This window comes from Armigeres subalbatus, chromosome 2, assembly GCF_024139115.2.
Source record: "Armigeres subalbatus isolate Guangzhou_Male chromosome 2, GZ_Asu_2, whole genome shotgun sequence".
In the NCBI taxonomy this organism is placed as follows: domain Eukaryota; kingdom Metazoa; phylum Arthropoda; class Insecta; order Diptera; family Culicidae; genus Armigeres; species Armigeres subalbatus.
This window is the reverse complement of record NC_085140.1, coordinates 217,540,526-217,561,013: the sequence shown is the minus strand read 5'-3', so window position 1 is coordinate 217,561,013 and position 20,488 is coordinate 217,540,526. Positions and strand designations below refer to the sequence as shown.

The 20,488-nt window shown below is 36.7% G+C and overlaps 1 protein-coding gene across 1 annotated transcript in view; it reads left to right on the top strand.

Moving 5' to 3' along the window:
* Positions 1–2,263: 2,263 nt before the first annotated feature.
* The window catches only part of LOC134211664 (uncharacterized), a 32,817-nt gene continuing 14,592 nt past the window's right edge, over positions 2,264–20,488 (top strand). Inside the window, exon 1 of the mRNA XM_062688777.1 lies at positions 2,264–2,808. Coding sequence (XP_062544761.1) covers positions 2,724–2,808 — 85 coding nt within the window. The 5' untranslated portion in view covers positions 2,264–2,723. The remainder of the gene's footprint in view (positions 2,809–20,488) is intronic.

Here is a 20,488-nt window from a genome sequence, read left to right as displayed (position 1 = left end):
GGAAGAATTCTTGGAAGATATCATGGAGGAACTCCCAAACTAATTTCCGAATGAAATTCTGGAGTAAATTCCGAGTGAAGTCCGGAAAGAATTCTAGGACAATTTCGCGGAAACAATCCCGGAGAAATTCCTGAAGGAAGGGAAGAATTTCCGAGGAAATACTTGGACGAATTCCTGGAGAAATTCCTAAAGAAATTTCTAGAGGAATTCTTGAAGGATATTCTAAAATAATTGCGGAAAGAATTCCAGAATGAAATTCTAGAGGATTTCGCTATTGAATTTATAGAGGTATTTCCGGAAAAAATTCTGGAAGTTATCCCGGAGGCATTTAAGGAAGAGTTCCTGGAGGAATGTCCGAAGCAGTTTCTAGAAGAATTTCCGAAGATTTTTTTTATAGATTAGCAGATGAAATTATGGAGCGAAATCGTAATAAATTACTGAAAAAATGCCGGAGATTTTCCTTGAAGAATAGCCGAAGAAATGTCTAGAAATAAAACTTGAAGGGAAGAAAAGAAATCTTCAAGAAACTTCCTCATGAATGTCATAAAAAAAAATTAGTTGGGGGTTTATAGATAAGGAGAAATTATAATTACAGGAGAAGGATTTTCAAACGAATTTCAGAGGAATTTGTGGATAACTTTCCGGAGGAATTTAGAAGTTCCCAGGGGAGCTTCTAGAAGGATTTCTAGGAGAATTCTGAGCCCGAAATGTTTCGAGTTGTTTTTCATATAGTATGGATCCTGGATACCCTTATAAGTTTTTTGGAAATCTTTTGAATTTCAAAAACCTATTTCTGAATATGATTGGATTGTAAAGTGCACATGTTTAAGCGAATTCATTTCAGTTCCCGCCCAATCATTCCACCATTTAGGGGAGGGCGATGGCCCCTGCCCCTCTGGCTACGCCCTTGGGTACAGTTGACTTACTATTAGACGTTTTTTTTACTGATTCACATAAAAAAAAGCAATTGAAAACGAAAAAAATATGTTTCTAGTTTACAGCGAGAGTCCGTTTCAGTAACCCAAAAATATTTTTTGTTTGAGGTGAATGAATGAATGTTCCCTACAGTTGTGGCAAAGAAGATCCGACTATAGTTTCATTATGGTATATTCTACAAATGTGTACGCCTAATTGTACATTAGGGTGGCTCAAATTAGTATGGGAGAAACTTTGTTCAATTTTTTTTGATGGGCCGCCCTCTTATTCGGTTCTATTTGATGCCCTGATGCTCTGGAAAAAATTTCAGCCAAATCGGTCAACGTTTGGGCAGTGCTAAACTCGTTGGAAGTTTATATGGAAAAATGTATGCAGAAATATCCAAAACGGTAAATTGCAGCTGGACTAGACAACTTACGATGAAGAACTATGATACTCATTCAGATCTTGGAGAATTTAATACAGAATGTTATGCAGAAAACCGCGAGAAGATTCGAGTTTGCCCGGCTAAGTTATTAGCATTTCTCTGCAGTGGGGTTTGAGCAAATTTCGTTTCTTTTACCTTTGGGTTCGGTCTAAAACATTATCAGGTTAGATATTTTCTTGATTTCCCTGGGCACTGCTATTAACTGCTAAGCTTTTTTTATTTTTTATGCCTTCGTATGTCATAAGACTATTACGATGGTTCCATTAATGACAAGAAAAGTCGTGACAATTTCAAACCTGGAAATTTCCTACACCAGACCGAGAATCGAACCCAGTCACTCTTAGCATGGTCTTGTTTTGTAGCCGCGTATTTTACCGCTGGATTGAGCCTCTACGCTACTATTAAGTTAGTAGCAAGTAAATTAAAAATATTCAGATTTCTTTTTAATTAGGCGCAATTGTATTTGACCTTGAAATTTGAAACGGTCGACACTTCCTTCATTCAACGTATTTCGTTTTACCATCGTTACTACCAGACTCTACCAGATATAATGATAGATATTCTTTTGGTTGACCACATAAGTTGACCAAACTAGTTAAAATAAAGAGATCAGGGAGTCAAAATCAACTACATTTTAATGAAACTAAAATAGTGTATTTATTTAGTAAGGAGCACAAAACTGAACTTCCAATTCATAATGCGTTTGTTGCATTTTCCACCCTCTTAAGGAAAACTTCAACTCAGCACACCGCTCCGATGCTCACGATACTGTATTGGTGTGTTCCATACACACCCCCTTTTAGATCGCATTCGACGCTGAACTTTCTTCCAAACGTGCGAGTTGCGCTTCGATATGCGATGCCATTCGGTTCGTATAGTTCAGATCGCTCCAGCAGATGTTAGTTTTATCCACGCGTTTGTCCCGCGATGTGTAGTTGTTTGGTTTCTCGTCCCATCATCGTTCGTCGTAGTGTGTTATGATTGGTAATCGAGCGAGAGTGTTGTTGTTGGGTTGTCGTCGCTGGATGGTTGAATCACTTCTGTCTCTGCTCCGTCCATGATTTCATCTTACACTGGTGGAAGAGGGTACAGTCTTAAAGTGGATCTATCTCCGGCGTGTGGTCGTTAGTGAAATCTCCCAAGTCGCGGTCGCGGACTTTTATTCGGAAATATTGCTGAGGATCGTTAGTGCGGGTGGCGACACAAGAAAATTACATTTTATGGTGTTTTGAAAGTGAGGAAAGCAATCCATGCAATGTGATTGGCAGCAGTGAAAGAAGTAACGGCCTGTTTTCCGTTTTCTGTACTGTTAATACTCAATATCCAAGAGATTATTGATTAGGGGAAGTAATAAAGCAAAATGGTGCTCTACAAGCTGATGGTTGTGCATTGGTCTATTTTTACGCTTTTTATACAGTTGGTTTTCTGTGCATCTGCCTTGACAAGTAAGTTGAAGTTGCGTTTCCATCTGCCCACACCTAAAGCTGGAACCGTGGGACAAATAGAAAACGTTTTTTTTTCCCCTTTGTACAACTGGTTATTGCAGTCATGTTAGGAGACATATTGAAGGTTGATAGTTAACCCCCATTCTGGTTGATGTGATACATGCGAGATGAGAAAAATGGGTTATTTGAAGCGATAAAAATCAAAAGTGATGCTAAAAGATAACGGTAGTGACTAGTGCAGAAATAGGTCGTGCAGTTTTATGTTGATCTACCAAGAGCGGATCGCGAGAAAAGTCTTGCAGAAATGCGTGGTATTGATACACTCAGCCTGCTTCCTCGCGCCAGCCAGTGTTTGTGTAACATTATTTTAAAATTAGCAAAAAAGTGGTACCTATTGGATCGCCTGTGAATTCAAACGAGAAAGAAGCGTTAAGATTCGAAAGTTATTTAATGAGAAATCATATCGCAACCTTTTCATCCATCATTGTACAGAGGTGCTGCATCATCAAATTACGAAAGGTTCAAAAGGCGAGCAGGAACATATGGTTTATGGAACAGCTGTTGAGAGCGTTACCCATAATAAAAGTGCTTATTATTGCGAATTGCGGGTGTTAGTTTATTTGTATATGATCATGATGATTAGACGATATAGTGAATTACAGCAAGTGGTACTTATTCTTCTTCATGGTATTCATCTAAAATATAATTGAATTCGGATGTATGGTCTAATTCACAAGAATTGTGGAACGAACTACGAAAATGTCATACACCATGGACATTTCAACGACAGTAAGCATGAAATGACCGTTGATCATAGAAAAAAAAATATATTGTGGAACTGGCACAAAAAACGCGAGATTCAGCTTAGTTTATTTTTTTTAATTTTTTGATAAACTGCATTTTACTCGAGCCGACAATGAGTCATTTTGACAAGTTTTTGACCTCCCAGCGAAAAGAGGATATGCATCCTTGCTCAAAAATAGTACCAGCTACCAGCATTATTTTGGAATTTGCCCTTAAAATGGATCTTCCAACAGATTTTCGTGAAGATCAAGATAGCAAACCAATTCAAGCTGCAATGGCAAGAATCATGCTGATAAAGTTAAACCCTTTAAATGAGATTTTTCAGAATATGAGTCATGTTCGAAATTGAAATCAAAGCGATACTTTGTTTTGGCGATGGATGAACAATATCAAGCTTAATATTGAATGTAAAAACTGTTCTGCGCATGACCAATCTGGGTTTTGGTTTCACAGTTCATATATTCCTTCTATACTAACATTAAATTATCAACATGCTGCAGTTTGCCCTTTTTGACATATGTCGTTAATCATGCTTCTGTGGCGCCGTTCTTTTTAACGAGTATGAGCAACTATGGTTACCTACTCCAAATAATTTACTAACCTACTCCAATATTCATCAGAACTTTCCAAATAAATAATCCCAAGTTTTTGATGAAACTAATCGGCCTTCTTTGTCACCCTCACTTCGTAACATATTCATATTCGGCAGAACACTGTCAATTTCCGATCGAATATCAGTCAGTGAGTATTTGTTTAAATTACGTTAAATAGTAAATTACTGTAAAACGAAGCGCAATTGAGAGACACAGTCTACCCACTGATTTTTGAATACCCAATAATAACTTCAAATCTGTATTTTCATCCACCTGTGAGACTTGGTGTGTATCTGTTGAGATCAAGGATGTTAACGATCATTCAGTAATTTGCGTTCGATCATTTAGTAGTTTGTCAATAACAGATTCAAGAAGCTGATTTTCAAAATATGTTGTATGGTGGACTTCTAGTGCGAAAGTATCGAGAATGTTTCCAACGCGAACACATTCTAGGCCGGACCGAGAATGAAACTCGCCATCTCCGGCAATCCTATGCCTTTGCTCGCAAGGCTACTGGAGACCCCATAAGACATAAATTGATCGTGTTTTGAAGAAATGTAAACTATTTCAAGGTCTTCAAAACGCCGTGGAGTTCAGAACATGTGATAATTTATGGACGTTCCCTTTATGCACTCCTTACTTGCCAGGAACCTCAACCATGGTAACTGCAACTGCAGTAACCATTGATCCTATGTTTTTTCACTAACTCTAGCATGTTCACGTGGTTTATGGACAGCCCCTTAGCATTTAAAAATGAAAATATTACATTTTCCCAGCAAAATATAATTTTTCCTAAAATTTAACTAAAAAAATCATCAAAGAAAATTATTCCAATTTTGTCACTGTTCCGATTTTATCAACTGAAACTCACGGACCGTGTTGATAAAAACGGAACATATCTGTATCATAAAAATATCAGGTTTTGCTGTTAACAAGAGCAAACTAATAGATGTTGATAAGTTCTTGTTACTCTTATTTTGAACAAGTTCCTATTATGCTTTGTTATCAATATAACCCCGACTAGAAGGTCATATGAAAATTATATGCATATTATGTGCAGGATGTTGTTAAAATAAAAATTTCTATCAAAAATTTCACTACTGGAAACAAAAAAACTATCAATTTTTTTTACAATTTTATCATAAATATAACATATTTTGTTAGAAATTTAGAATTAGTTACAAAATTAGTTACAAAATATATTGTTTCTGTCTAGTTGTAAATTTTTACAGATCGTGATAGATCTCCAGATTGTGATCAACAATTGGAAATTTTTATTTTTGTCTGAACAAGAATATTTTTCACGAACATGAAACTATTGCAAATTAGGCAATCTTTTGAAATTACATATATCAGCGTTGTGATATCTATGGCTGGAGACTTTGCAACATCTATTTTAATTAGGGGATTGCGATAACACAATTTTTCCTGACGAAACAAAACGAAACGAAATTAGAAATGCTACAGTTAAATCGGAACAAAACGAAACGAAATTCAAATTTTCTTCCGAAAAGAAACGAAATCCGGGTCCATTTGATTCGAAATTTTACGAAACGAAACGAAATTTAATTTTTTATCCGCGGAATTTTTATTAAAAGTTTTTTTTAGCGTTATATAGATAAGGCCGATACAAATATTTAATATCTATTTTATATCGGATTTTTTTTGCCAGAAAATTATATTTTGAGGAGGCAACAAAATAAAATTTGGATAACTTTGAGGATTTTCAAAACATTCTTTAACTAATCCGGGGAGATTTTTGATTTTTTTTTTCATTTTATTATTTTTTTAATTACCACCCCCCTTGACCTTTCGGAGACCAGTAGGACAAAAAGTTAAATAAATATTTGTAACGGCCTAATGCAAAAATGGAATAAAAAAAAATCCGTGGAGGAAATAATTTTGCGACAACAGAAAAAAATCGGAAAATTATAAGAATTTTCAAAACATTCTTTAGCAAAACTGAGGAGGTTCCTTATTTTTTTTTCATTTTAATATTTATCGTTTATAACCCCCTCCCCCTTGACCTTTCCGGCATCAGTAGGACATAACTTTTATGAAATGCAACGGACTAAGAGCAAAATCAGCAATCCTCATTTTGAATATGAATCTGAAACATTTATTTGCCCAGCAGCTGTTCTAGATTCATTTTTTACACCAGTCAACTGTCAAAAAGTTAAAACTGCCATTAATCCACTTTGCAATTAGGGCGCCTTTCTTGGCAGCAACATAATGATTTCATTTAATAGAAAATTTTGAAAACATGTTTTGGGGAAACCAGCGAGTTCGTTCTATTTTGATCCAGATTCAAACTAGAATAGTGATCTAAAATTTGAAATGAAACTGAACCACTACTGATTCAATACTACATAATTGTGACCCAAATGCCATAGGGAGAAACTAGCTTAATTTTCAAAAGGACATAGTAAGTAACAGGTTATTTTGGATCTATTCACCATTTTCAAAAGTATGCCCCTTACTATAAACAACGTGAAAATATTCATCGCCTAATATCGCTTAATATTCCCAACAGATTTCATATTGATTAGATCATTAGATCAAATTGATTTGAAACATTTTGAAAAGTATTACTGATTGAAAGTGCCACCCCTCCATTTCAATTAACATCTTGAATCAAGTCTCCATGTAAATTTTCGACCAAATTCATGAAGATTTATTGAATCTGTAAAACTTTCCAAAATGGTATTTTCGACAGATGGTCGGGATTCAGCCAAGACACACCAAGCGCCAACGAAAAATTACTCATTTTTTGCCCAAGTTTTCGTTTAACAGATTTAATTGGTCACAAATCGTATCGGCTATCCCTCAACCCCATAACTGAGGATATTCTACAATTTCTGGTGTCCTTGTACGAACAAAATATCACAAGTCAGCCAAAAAGCCGCTTGGTGCACTTTGGCTGATTCCCAACCAGATCTAAGCAGTATGAAAGCTGTTGATTGCAATACAAAACTCAACTTTTTTTACGTTGTGAGTTTTTTATGGTAAGGGGCATTTTCCATCCATTAATTTTTTTTATGGAGTTAGCCTTGGAAGATAAACGAAAATGGTGACTGCTAGATGAAAACTATTTTGGTTTCATCACTTTCACAAATTCTTTGGTGCGCTGCGGTGGAAGTTGAACCTTAACAATAATATCCCTGGGATGCACTGACTCTAGCATCATTTTCACGCTATCTGCATGTAGGCATTAGGGTCTGGGTCATTTGGCAATAACGCCATTTGGCATAAAGGCCATAGCGGACATTTGGCATAATTTTGAACTGCAACAAAAAAGAGGGTCATTTGGAATAATTTGAAATTGTTAAGGACAAGCATCTCGAAACCGAAAACAAAATTCACTCGCGTTTTCGAGGGCTTACCACTCAACTGTCATTTTTATTATTCCACGCATGCTGCGACACTGCAAAGCTGAAACAATGAAAACAAAAGTTGTCCACTGCCTTCGTATTGAGTGGTGTGCCCTTGAAAACGCGAATGAATTTAGTTTTGGATACTGTGACGCTTGTCCTTAAAGGGAATGAGTTTTGTGAAGTATTTTTTCACATAGTTAGAGTAGATCGAGGATATGTTCTGATAGATTTAGACTGATGATAGACATTTTTCGGAAGGAGGAAAAACGAAATGGCTACTTAAGAGAAAAGGATCACATCCGTCATTGACTTATTCCAGGAAAACGCTTACATAAAAAAATAATTTGGAATCCCCTTAGGGGTGATTCAAATATGATGTCCACTACTTTTTGTGATTTCTAGACCCCCCTCCCCTCTGTCACGCTTTTTTGTATACCTCGTATATGTACTGTCACAAAAGCTTATACCCCCCCCCCCCCTAAAACCTGTGACATCATTATTGAACGACCCCTTACCTTTTTTTGACAAACACCTAATTTTGGAAAATGGATCAAATCCAAGCTTGTTTCAATCCGGGCAAAAGCCCACTTTCAAAGAGGGAATTACATCCACCATTGCCTTACCCCGGGCCAACGCCCCTAATTATATTCACCACCATATTCCTAGAAAACGCCAACTTCCATAGGATAAATCACATATACCATTGCCGTATTCTGAACAAATTTATTTTTTTATAAAAAAATAATCACTTATAATTTTGAAGAAGAGATCAAATCCCCCATTGCATTCTTGCGGGCAAACGCCCACTTTTAAAAAAGGGATCACTTCCACCATTGCCTTAATCTAGACAAACGCCTACTTTTAAAGATAAGGAATCACATCCACCACTGGTCTAATCCAAGCAAATGCCTACTTTTCAAGAAGTGGTCACATTCACCCTTGCCTTAATCCGAGCCAGCGCCTAGTTTTAAAGAAGGAATCATATCCACTATTGGCTTAACCCGGCAAGCGCCTACTTTTTAAGAAAGGATCACATCCACCATTGCCTAAATCCGGGTGAGCAACTACTTTTTAAGAAGGCCGGGCAAGTGCCTACTTTTCAAGAAGTGATCATATTCACCCTTGCCTTAATCCGAGCAAGCGCCTAGTTTTAATGAAGAGCTCACATCCACCATCGCCTTATGCCGAGTGAACGCCCTAATTTTAAGAAGAGATCACATCCACAATTGTCGTAATACGAGTAAGCGCCTACCTTTTAAGAAGGAATCACATCCACCATTGCCTAAATCTGGGCGAGCAACTACTTTTTAAGAAAGGGTAATATCCACCATTGCCTTAATCTAAGCAAACGACTACTTTTAAAAAAGGGATTTATTTATTTGCATCCATCATTTATTTAATCCGAGCAAGCGCTCCATACTCGGCTAATGCATGCTTTCTTCGAAAGGATTGTGTATTTTATTATGTTATATTCACTATTCCAGGTTTTTTTACAGCACCTCTGAGACTTGTAATTTATTTTATTACAAACAAAAATTATGCCATATCTCCGTTATGCCAAATGACCCTCACTTTTGTCGCTGTAGTCAATTATGCCAAATGTCCGTTATGCCAAATGGCGTTATGCCAAATGACTTTATGCCAAATGACCCGCTCCCTAGGCATAACCCGTCCCGGATTATGTGGGACAGTCTACTTGCCTCGCATTTCCTGGGGCCCCGGAAAACGTTCCAAATTCCATGATGAATCTGTAAAGCCGTTATTTCTGCAGCTCACCAAAATGATGAACAAATTACCGTAAACAAATACGGTTATGTGCTGATTTTGGCAATGAAATGAGAGCTAGGACATGATATAACAATTCAATCGAGACTGCTTTGTTACTATTCAGACGGTGGCTCTAAAGAGGTGATTGCCATGCCAGTGTAACTTAATTAATTTGGTACAGAATCTTCCAAATACAGGTCGGACTCGATTATCCGGAGTATCGACTTTATTTTCACTCCGGATAATCGAATCACCATAAAAAAAATAAATCTGCAATTAAAAAATCTATGTTTTATTTTACTTGCAGTGGTGTAGTCAATTATTTAGAAAAAAAAAAAACAGAATAATTCACCTGCGGCATCAGTGACTTTCAGGTGTATTATGGAAAAATAGTATTTTTGCCATAACTTTTGAGTCCATAGTCCGATTCAGCCATGAAATGATAAGACAGGATTTCGTACATTAATGGTTGAGAATGCGTGAAAAAAAAAATGGCGGGATTATTTACGCGCTTTTTGTACAAAAAATAGTATTTTGGCCATTCTATGCCAACAACTCGAACGCAGACATTTACGATAACTGTTAAAAAGCAGCAGCATTAACTGCTTAACTGTTAAATATTAACTGTTAAAATAAATAATATATTAACTGTTAACTAACTAACTGTTAAAAGCAACAGCACATCCAAACTAACAACAAACTGATTTTGAAGCATTTGAATAATCTGGATCTGAAGGGTCTAGAAAATGTGAGAAAATTATAGATTTCCATGATATACGGAATCAAAAATATCTGAAGGTAGAAGTTTAGGTCATGACAACGATCTCAAACGAAAAGATACGAATCAGTTCCAGAATCCGAAATAAATGAGATATCAGAGAATGCCTCAAATCTGGAGCATTCTTAAATCTGCAAAGATCTAACAATCTACTAAATCAGGAAAACTTCTGAAACGTTACCATCTCCATTTCATTGCTTTCAAACAATGGTTGTTCAAACTGAATACTTTCAAAAGACAACGGAAAACGGACAATACTCAGTAGTCCACTGAAGATTATTTCGCTTATCGAAGAGTTTCCACAACTAGAAAAGCACAAATCGAACAAACGCCTCATAATACATTACGTATTACGCGTATGTAACAACGCAAACACAACTCAGTTAGCTTAAATAAAAATATAGCATACCAAAACGATGAGATCTACCAATTACTTTTACTTCACTGAACAATATTATTTAAATTAACAAAAATATGCATTACGTTTTATACTTGAACACTTTTAACAAAACATTGAAGAAATTTTCAAGTCGCAAGCTAAATGCGTTTCTGTTGAAGATACAGAATTGTATTACGTAGTAAGATTTAGTGAAAGTATTTATATGTAAGAGAGAGATCGACTGGAAGATTTGTTCTGGATTTTTTTGGCCTTTTTCAAGGCCAAAATAAACGGCCGAAACGTCGGGCAAAACAAAACACATCGTTTTGAATACATAAGACTGAGAAAGCCAAAAAATCCAGAAGTATTTATATGTATAAAATATTGAGTAGAGTTTGAATGGCTTTATTAAGCGGCGCAGCCGAATTTTTTTTATGATATGGAAATTAGAATTATTATTAGATTTATTATTAGAAATTATTAACTAATTTCGAAATTCCGCGAAATTCCGTTAAATTTCGTTAAAAGAATGATTTTTCTGTCGAAATTTTTTAAATTTAACGATACGAAACGAAATCAGAAAATAAGATTTCGCCATACTCAAATTCCGCGGAATTCCGCGGAATTTCGTTTCGAATGCCCTAAAACGAAATTTTTCGAAATACCGCATATGCTTAATTTTAATTGCCACTGTTGGGCAATTCGGTGTTAAGCATTCTTCAGATCATATTATGATAAAATCGTGTTACAACATTTGAAAAACAACGTCTACTAAGAACAAAATTGTATCAAAATAAGTTATAAATATCATAATATGTTAAAATTGTGTTCAGTTTCTGTTATGCTCTTCTAATCGGGACGTTTTACTGTTAATGAGCTATTATCGTCATGGAAAGGTAAAACAAATCTTCTTTCATTTGAGCTATATTTTGCTATTGCCTCTCTCGTTTTTTTCCTTTGTAACGGTTAACTATGTTCTTCCCTGATCCATCCAGTCGTTTTCTCCGTTCATATTTCATATCAAAGGCATTCAAATCATAAATTTGTTCCAGTTCTTAGTTCTCAAATCGTCAGTCTTTTATAGTATCGAACTATTTGAACCGAATCAAATATTTGCCCTAATACTGCTGCAACAGCGCAGCAAAACATTCCGTCGAGCTGATCTCATCCAATTTCTTTCTTGTTCGATATACGCTACGCTACCGGTAAATCTGGCGTTGATTGCCTCGGGGAATTATGCAGAGTTTATCATGCTCACAAAAGCAACAGCACTTGTTAAACTCACTCGAAAGATGGGTTCCCAAATGCTGCCAACAGCAACAACATCACCCAGCCGACAAACATAAACTGGAGCCGTCGTTAGTTTAATTATTGTTTTGTATATAGACCTGTTATCTAATTTCTGTACGTTTCCGTTTTCTTGATATCGACTATATTACGGTTGTTGGGTGGCGTGTGCGGCCATGCAATATTTTGATCAACGTTACGTACTGCTTGAAGCAGACTGGTGACGATTCCTTATCGATAGCCACTTGAGTTAATCGAGCTCTTGGGAACGATAATTTTGTGCTGGGTAGGATTGGACTTGTTGGCGCCATGGAATTGATTGTTTCTAATTGTTGTCACATTTTTATTTTCAAAAGTTTATACAATTTGCAAATTTCAAATTAATATTGAAATGAATAAAAAAATCAAATTATCTACCTAGCGGCTTTCTTGTTCGTTGGGTTGACGGTTGCGAAACAAATAAGAAAAATCTAAAATAACACTCATAGGTGGATATGTCTTATTTTTCATCTTCATTCGTACTCATTATAAAGTTTCCTGATGCTGCAAGCAAATTGGATGAGTGTAAGTGCCAATCATTTTTCGTATACAGCTTTTAAAATTAGTATTTTGCCCATCACTTTTGGATTCATTATCCGATCTGTCAATTTTCAATAGGAAACAATGCAACCTGTTTCTAGCAAATCGGTTGAGGATAAGTGCCTGTAAAATTGGCAAAACTCGATTTGTCGAACTGAGTCGATTGGTATATAACACTGTGGTTCTAAGGACTTCCTATAAAAAGTTTGTTTTTGCAGCTAATATATATAGCCTATACTCGTACTTAGTGTACGAGAAAATAAAACATATATACTTAGCGGATTCTCATTTTCAAATTGAATTTACGGTTTAATAAGTTAAGAAGAATGCTTTTTCGATCAAAACTTTATGAAAACTTCTTCTCTTTATAATAATGAAATGGGCATGAATAAAGCCCTCTTGAAAAAGCTCAACAACCAGAACTTTCATGTTGGTGAATTTTAAGAAGAGATACACAGAAGCCTATTCAATCCAAACAATGGAGAAACAATCCAAGTCATACAATGTGCAATAATAAATGTACTACTGCTTACACTGGTAAAAATAAAATGCGTACTGTATTATATTCTGTATACTGCGTCACATCTAGAGTGCTTGAAAAAACATAAAACAATTTTACAACGGATGTACCAACTGATGTTCCGTCATCGAGGGGATGACAATGAAATATTCGAGACTAAGTAATTTATACTCTAAATACAAAAAAAAACAAAACCCTTCAAAATGATTTTTCATTTATCTTTACAACACCTGCCACCTAAGATGACGATACATATTACCTACTTTGTGGAAGCTTCCGGTCCACTTCAGACATCTATCTACTTGATTCAACAAGTGGGGTTTCGAGATACTTCCGAAAGTAATTAAAACTTCTAGTTCCGTATTTAAACTAACGCCTTCAAGCAAACAAATAAGTCGATGTTTAAAGTAAACAGTGCCATATCCGGGATTCATCCATGGCGAACATCTGATGGAGTCAAGTACGAGACACTGAAGACGGCCTTACTGTTGAGGTCGAAATACGTATCTGTCAAGATACAATTAAGTGGTGGAATTCAATGGGATTGTATAAACTCGTCTTATGACAGGTGATCTGATGGATGTTACGTCAGCTTTTTGTAACAATCTGACACAATTAAAGCATGCATGGTGAAAGTCTTAAACACATGTGTCTGACGCAGACATAAAAAGAAGCTTCAATTTGGAAACGAAGAATGGCCAAAATTATACCCGAACTATATTATTCAGTTTGAAACAGTTCTACCGTTTCTGTATAAGAACTAAACTAAACATAGTTTAGTTGTTCAAAATCCTGCTATCGCAAAAAATCTACTATCTTTATTTAAGTGCATCCCGGGAGAAAAAAATCTTCATATAAATTAACACGTCGACTAATGGAACATCATTTCCTGATTAGCACCAACTCATGAACTTGTGAAACAAGAGCCGAGTACTATCACATCACATCAAACATAAAAAATATTCACACTCCAGATATAACGATTAGGGTGAGTGTACGGTTTTGTCAACTTTCGTAAATAAAAGTCCATTTAAATGAGCAACCCACAAAAATGTTCCGTTTTATACAGATTTTGGTAGGCTCCTACACTGATTGGCTAAACAATTTTCAGCTCCAGCTTTACTTCTGCGCAATTGGAACTAATCGATTGCTTTCGAAAAGTGAAGATATCTATCAGCATCAAGGATGGCTAAATTAGGAATTGTAGTGCTGAAAACCGGTACACTTACCCTACAGCTATTTATTATCATCCACCACGCGCCACACTTCAGCTATGCCATCGAAGCGTAATTTTGCCACTTGACGGAAACTAATGAACTGAACGACATCAGCTGATGACATACCAATACCACTTTTGATATGATTTTCAGACATTTTTTATCGATTACAATCAACGTTATATAATTCTGAGTGAAATGAGTGAAATGGCTAACATTGGCTAGAAATTTGCTCATTGTTTAGCGAGGTATTAAGTTAGGCGTTAGATCAAATCTTCCGACGGTTGAAAGCTTTCTATAACAACTTTAGTAATCTGCTAACGCTAGGAATCTTTATTTACTCTGTAATGCTCATAAAGTTTTGATTTTTTAAGGATTATTTACAGTTAAAGCTCAAACTTTACGTTTGATACCCAGCTTTTCATTCTTACATATTTGCTTGATACTTGATGGGTTACAGTTTTTCCTGAATGAGCCCACTCCGCATGAAATATCCTTCTCCACTGGGTTCGATCCTGTGCCAATCGCTTCCAGTCGTTCAGCACACTCAGGTTCTCTTGAACTGCATAAAGCTATCGTGTGTGCGACCTTCCACGAAGCCCAATCCAAATCAAATCAAAATCCAATAAAAATCCAAATCCAATCCAAATCCAAATCCAATCCAAATCCAATCCAAATCCAATCCAAATCCAATCCAAATCCAATCCAAATCCAATCCAAATCCAATCCAAATCCAATCCAAATCCAATCTAATCCAAACCAATACAAATCCAATCCAAACCAATCCAAACCAATCCAAACCAATCCAAATCCAATCCAAACCAATCCAAACCAATCAAATCCAATCCAAACCAATCCAACCAATCCAAACCAATCCAAACCAATCCAAACCAATCCAAACCAATCCAAATCCAATCAAAATCAAACCCAAATCCAATCCAAACCAACCAAACCAATCCAAACCAATCCAAACCAATCCAAACCAATCCAACCAATCCAAACCAATCCAAACCAATCCAAACCAATCCAAACCAATCCAAACCAATCCAAACCAATCCAAATCCAATCCAAACCAATCAAACCAATCCAAACCAATCCAAACCAATCCAACCAATCCAAACCAATCCAAACCAATCCAAACCAAATCCAAACCAATCCAAACCAACCAAACCAATCCAAACCAATCCAAACCAACCAAACCAATCCAAACCAACCAAACCAATCCAAACCAATCCAAACCAATCCAAACCAATCCAAACCAATCCAAACCAACCAAACCAATCCAAACCAATCAAACCAATCCAAACCAATCCAAACCAATCCAAACCAATCCAAACCAACCAAACCAATCCAAACCAATCCAAACCAATCCAAACCAATCCAAACCAATCCAAACCAATCCAAACCAATCCAAACCAATCCAAACCAATCCCAAACCAATCCAAACCAATCCAAACCAATCCAAACCAATCAAACCAATCCAACCAATCCAAACCAATCCAAATCCAACCAACCAATCCAAACCAATCCAAACCAATCCAAACCAATCCAAACCAATCCAAACCAATCCAAACCAATCCAAACCAATCCAAATCCAATCCAAACCAACCAAACCAATCCAAACCAACCAACCAATCCAAACCAATCCAAACCAATCCAAACCAATCCAAACCAATCCAAATCCAATCCAAACCAATCCAAACCAATCCAAACCAATCCAAACCAATCCAAACCAATCCAAACCAATCCAAACCAACCAAACCAATCCAAATCCAATCCAAACCAACCAAACCAATCCAAACCAATCCAAATCCAATCCAAACCAATCCAAACCAATCCAAACCAATCCAAACCAATCCAAACCAATCCAAACCAATCCAACCAATCCAAACCAATCCAAACCAATCCAAACCAATCCAAGTCCAATCAAACCAATCCAAACCAATCCAAACCAATCCAAACCAATCCAAACCAATCCAAACCAATCCAAACCAATCCAAACCAATCCAAACCAATCCAAACCAATCCAAACCAATCCAAACCAATCCAAACCAATCCAACCAATCAAATCCAATCCAAACCAATCCAAACCAATCCAAACCAATCCAAACCAATCCAAACCAAACCAATCCAAACCAACCAACCAAACCAATCCAAACCAATCCAAACCAATCCAAACCAATCCAAACCAATCCAAACCAATCCAAGTCCAATCCAAACCAATCCAAACCAATCCAAACCAATCCAAACCAATCCAACCAATCCAAACCAATCCAAACCAATCCAAACCAATCAAACCAATCCAAACCAATCCAAACCAATCCAACCAATCCAAATCAATCAAACCAATCCAATCCAATACAATCCAATCCAAATCCAATCCAAATCCAATCCAAATCCAATCCAAATCCAATCCAAATCCAATCCAAATCCATTTCAAATCTGATCCAAGTCCAATTCCAATGAAGCATTTTTTTATGATTTGTTTAGTTCAACGCAAAAATGCAAATTTTTATCCAATTTCTAAAGATCAATTCATTTAGTACCTGGTGGATCGCAAGGAAGATGGGATTCTATCAGGTGGGTCGCTTATCCAAAAAGTATGGGAACTTCGGATCTAAACAACATTATAGGAAATGGCAACTCGCCGAATCTCACATCTCTGGGCGACGTCGAGCTTACGATCTTTATGGCTTATCTTGATTTTTCGCCAATCTATTTGTTGTCTGCGGTTTACCATTTTTTTACCACTGGCGTACTTTGGCGTATCATTATTTTTTTGCCATTTTGTTTATAAGTACGCTTATCGTTCTTGTTTTGGCTTATTTCGCTTCACTTCTTCAATCGCTTAAAAAAATTGTAGGAGACCTTGTGGGAGATCAACAACTACACCAATGTCGTAGCCAAACGTTGTATCTTCCTTCTACGTGGAAAACAGGCTTTGGACACCCATAAAGAATCAGCGTCCTTCCGCCTCAAGAAACGAACACTGAATTTTCTCATTTATATTCTGCCACCCTCCGAACAATCTTGAAATTCCTGTCAGCCTACTGAGATTGAATTTCAAATTTCTTTTCATTAGCTTCTTAGTGTGATGGCACTTCAAATACCTACTACGATTGAATTTCAAATTTGTTATCTTTTTTCATTATTGTCATTTGAAAATATTTTAGTTCATTTTTTTATTATGAAATAAGAAATACGTTTTACTTTACCTATTAACTAATCAAAAAATGCGAATGCTTCATTTAGGCTCACAGCCATCTGTTGTAGAAAATTGTAATCAAAGTTTTATAACAAGTCATGGTCATGGAGTAACCAAGGGGAATTATTGAAGGTATCACAAAAGCCAACAAATTCAATACAATGTTTTATTGCAGTTTTATTACTACTCTTAATACGGTTTTAATAACTACTTCTAGGTTGGTCCATTATGCCAAGGCTATCTCAATGATGTTATGAAGAGGTTTTGGAGGAGTTATTAGTTTTTTTTAGCAACTGGTCATGAAAACCTCTTATAGAGCATGATAAATTTCAAAATGTTACTTGGGTATACACTTGGTGTAACTCGTGATTCATGCAACGCCACCACATACCGTTCTCCTTCCTGTTTACCACCGAGTCACTATATGGAAAAAGGTGGCCATTAATCAAGAAATTGACTACCTCCAATTTGTCTAATTTATATATCATATGAAAGTATATTCATTAGATAGGAGAATCGGAAAATATTGAAGCGTTATGTTTATTCAGTCCAAAAATATGGGCTGGCGAGGTGAAAAAGCTGATAAAAAGACAAATCATACCTTTCTCGTGCATTGAAGAAAATTAATACACAATATGTCAATTTAGAGCAAAATGTGGAAATAAAATTCTCGTCGTGCTCTTCTATGCTTTTTTCGGTATCATTTGGAGGTAATTCGATGACATCGATGACATCAGAGGTCAGTATACTAATTACGCAAGAATGAAACTTATATAGATTCTTAAAAAGTCTATATTTTGGTTTCAAAACATTTTTGTACTTTTGGAAAAAAAATCGGTTCCTTTTAGTCATGATATGAAGCGTGTACTTATGATAATTGAATTAAGGGATTCAACATGGCAATCCGTGTAATCAGATGGACGCTTTAAACATTTGAAATCTTTGTTGCCAACGTAACGCTGTTGACTCCGAAATATAGGGTATACGAAATCAAATTGCCTCACTTAGAACTACTCGCCAAAAATAAGTTTATTAACAGATTGTCATGAAATTATTGAAAAGACGCTAGTTATAGAAAAGAAAGACGTAAGTCCTACGTCAAAATTATAAACTGATGCATACGTGTGCTCATTATTTTCTAGCTATGTCAGCTAAGTATGGTCAAGAATTCTTACATAACTTATGATCGAGAACTTTTTGACGTGTTTGGAATGGATAAGATGATAACAGTATGATTATCAACCATTTTTTCATTACGAAACCCAACCCGTCAGCCATGCTCTCGGAAGCACTGGTTCACATCACTAGCGCAGGTATTCGACTACAGTCTGCCACGCCCTCACGCACTTTACGAGGCAAATTAAAATGCGTTGTAACTGATCGTCTAGCACGTGCTACTTTGCTAGTGCTGAGTACATCTTTCGAGATTTTTCTTCATTTTCGTAATAAACTACAATGAAGCGCATGATATTGCTGGTTATGTGGTCAATAATGGTATTAAATTAGATGACCCTAATGGTAGAAAAAATCGTCACACTTTATTACCTTTCGATATGACGATTAGAAAATAATTAACTAGCCATATCACGCGCCGCACTGCGCCAACCAACAAGTAAGTAATTTGCCACTTGACAAACATATTGAATGGAATCAGCTGACTGAAATCGAATAACCCATCAGACCTGTTTAATCGATTGTGATTGTTTGGCAGTGTGATTTTAACTGACTTGTTTGTGCCAGCTTGGAAAAATATCAAGGATTTGGGTCATATGTGTCCGATTCGTCGAATATCTATTCCAGATGTTTTAGATCTTATCCAAACAGAGCAGCATAATTCATGCGACGTGATTCGATCATCAACGTGAATGTCACGTTATGTGTTAATTAGAGGTAGTGCCACCGATATAGCGCGTCGGAATAATTTTGCGCAAAGTATCGTCAACTGGGAGCACATTTTATTGAATTGGCGTAGGTCAATTGGTATCACCTTTTTTGCGCATTCGGTTCAACAGCAGCAGCGTGGGGTTCGTTTCCACGACACGCGTGAGTGAGCTGGAGATATCACTTACGTGAGCATATGCCAGATGCGATAGTCTCCAGGTTTTGATTTGGGTAATTCAACGAGTCTAGCCAACGTACTAAATCCGATAATATTGACTGACGTCAGAATGTACCTTGACCGTATTGTTATGAACATCGACGTAAATTCAACGCTGACTAATAATACTTCCGTTATTAGACTTGTGTGGCTTCCCCAGAGAAATGATGGATCGTGTTGATTCATTGAGCGGGAGATATAATCATTGCTGTAATAGAAAGTCTTGCAGCCTCAGACAGCGCTTGACTCATGTGATGATATTCTCATCGACCTTATGATTATGCTCAATTACAATACTTCAGCCTGCATTGAATGTGTGGATAGTGAATAAGATTATTATAATTCGCATAGTGTTCATGTTGTAACGTGCGTTAAGTAACTTTTTGGCAAACTAATCTTATTTTTCTCATTTTTTGCGCATTGCAATATATACTCGGCACTATCTTTAAGATTGTTTTTCGATGTAACACTGCCATTGCAGGAAAACTTTCCAGTGAAATTTGAAACTGCAGTTGAACATTGCCCTGATAATAATATTAATCTTATACATTGAAAATATAGCTGACTTTGGCTGTGTTAGAATCCCGGTTGGATCTAGGAAATTTCACACGTCGGAGTGAGACGCAACATTTTACCTTCCTTCAAGAGATTATTTCATTTCATTTATTTAGTCAACATCTAAACAGATAACACTGAATCAACAACTTGACGCCATAATACACGGTTCGAGGCCGCATCTCTCCATCTTCTAATACGCTCCACGCTCGCCAAGTCGTTTTGCACCTGGCCTGCCCATCTCGCTCGCTGCGCTCCACGCCGTCTTGTACCTGCCGGATCGAAAGCAAACACCACCTGCCTCGTACCCTTGCGGCTTTAGCTACCTTCTGGATACTGGGTTCGCCGTAGAGTTGAGCGAGCTTGTGGTTCTTTCCGCCACACACCCTCTTCTTGCACACCGCCAAAGATGGTCCTAAGCACCCGTCCCTCGAATACTTCGAGTGCTTGCAAGTCCTCCTCGAGCATTGTCCATGTTTCATGTCCGTAGAGGACTACCGGTCTTATTAGCGTCTTGTACATGA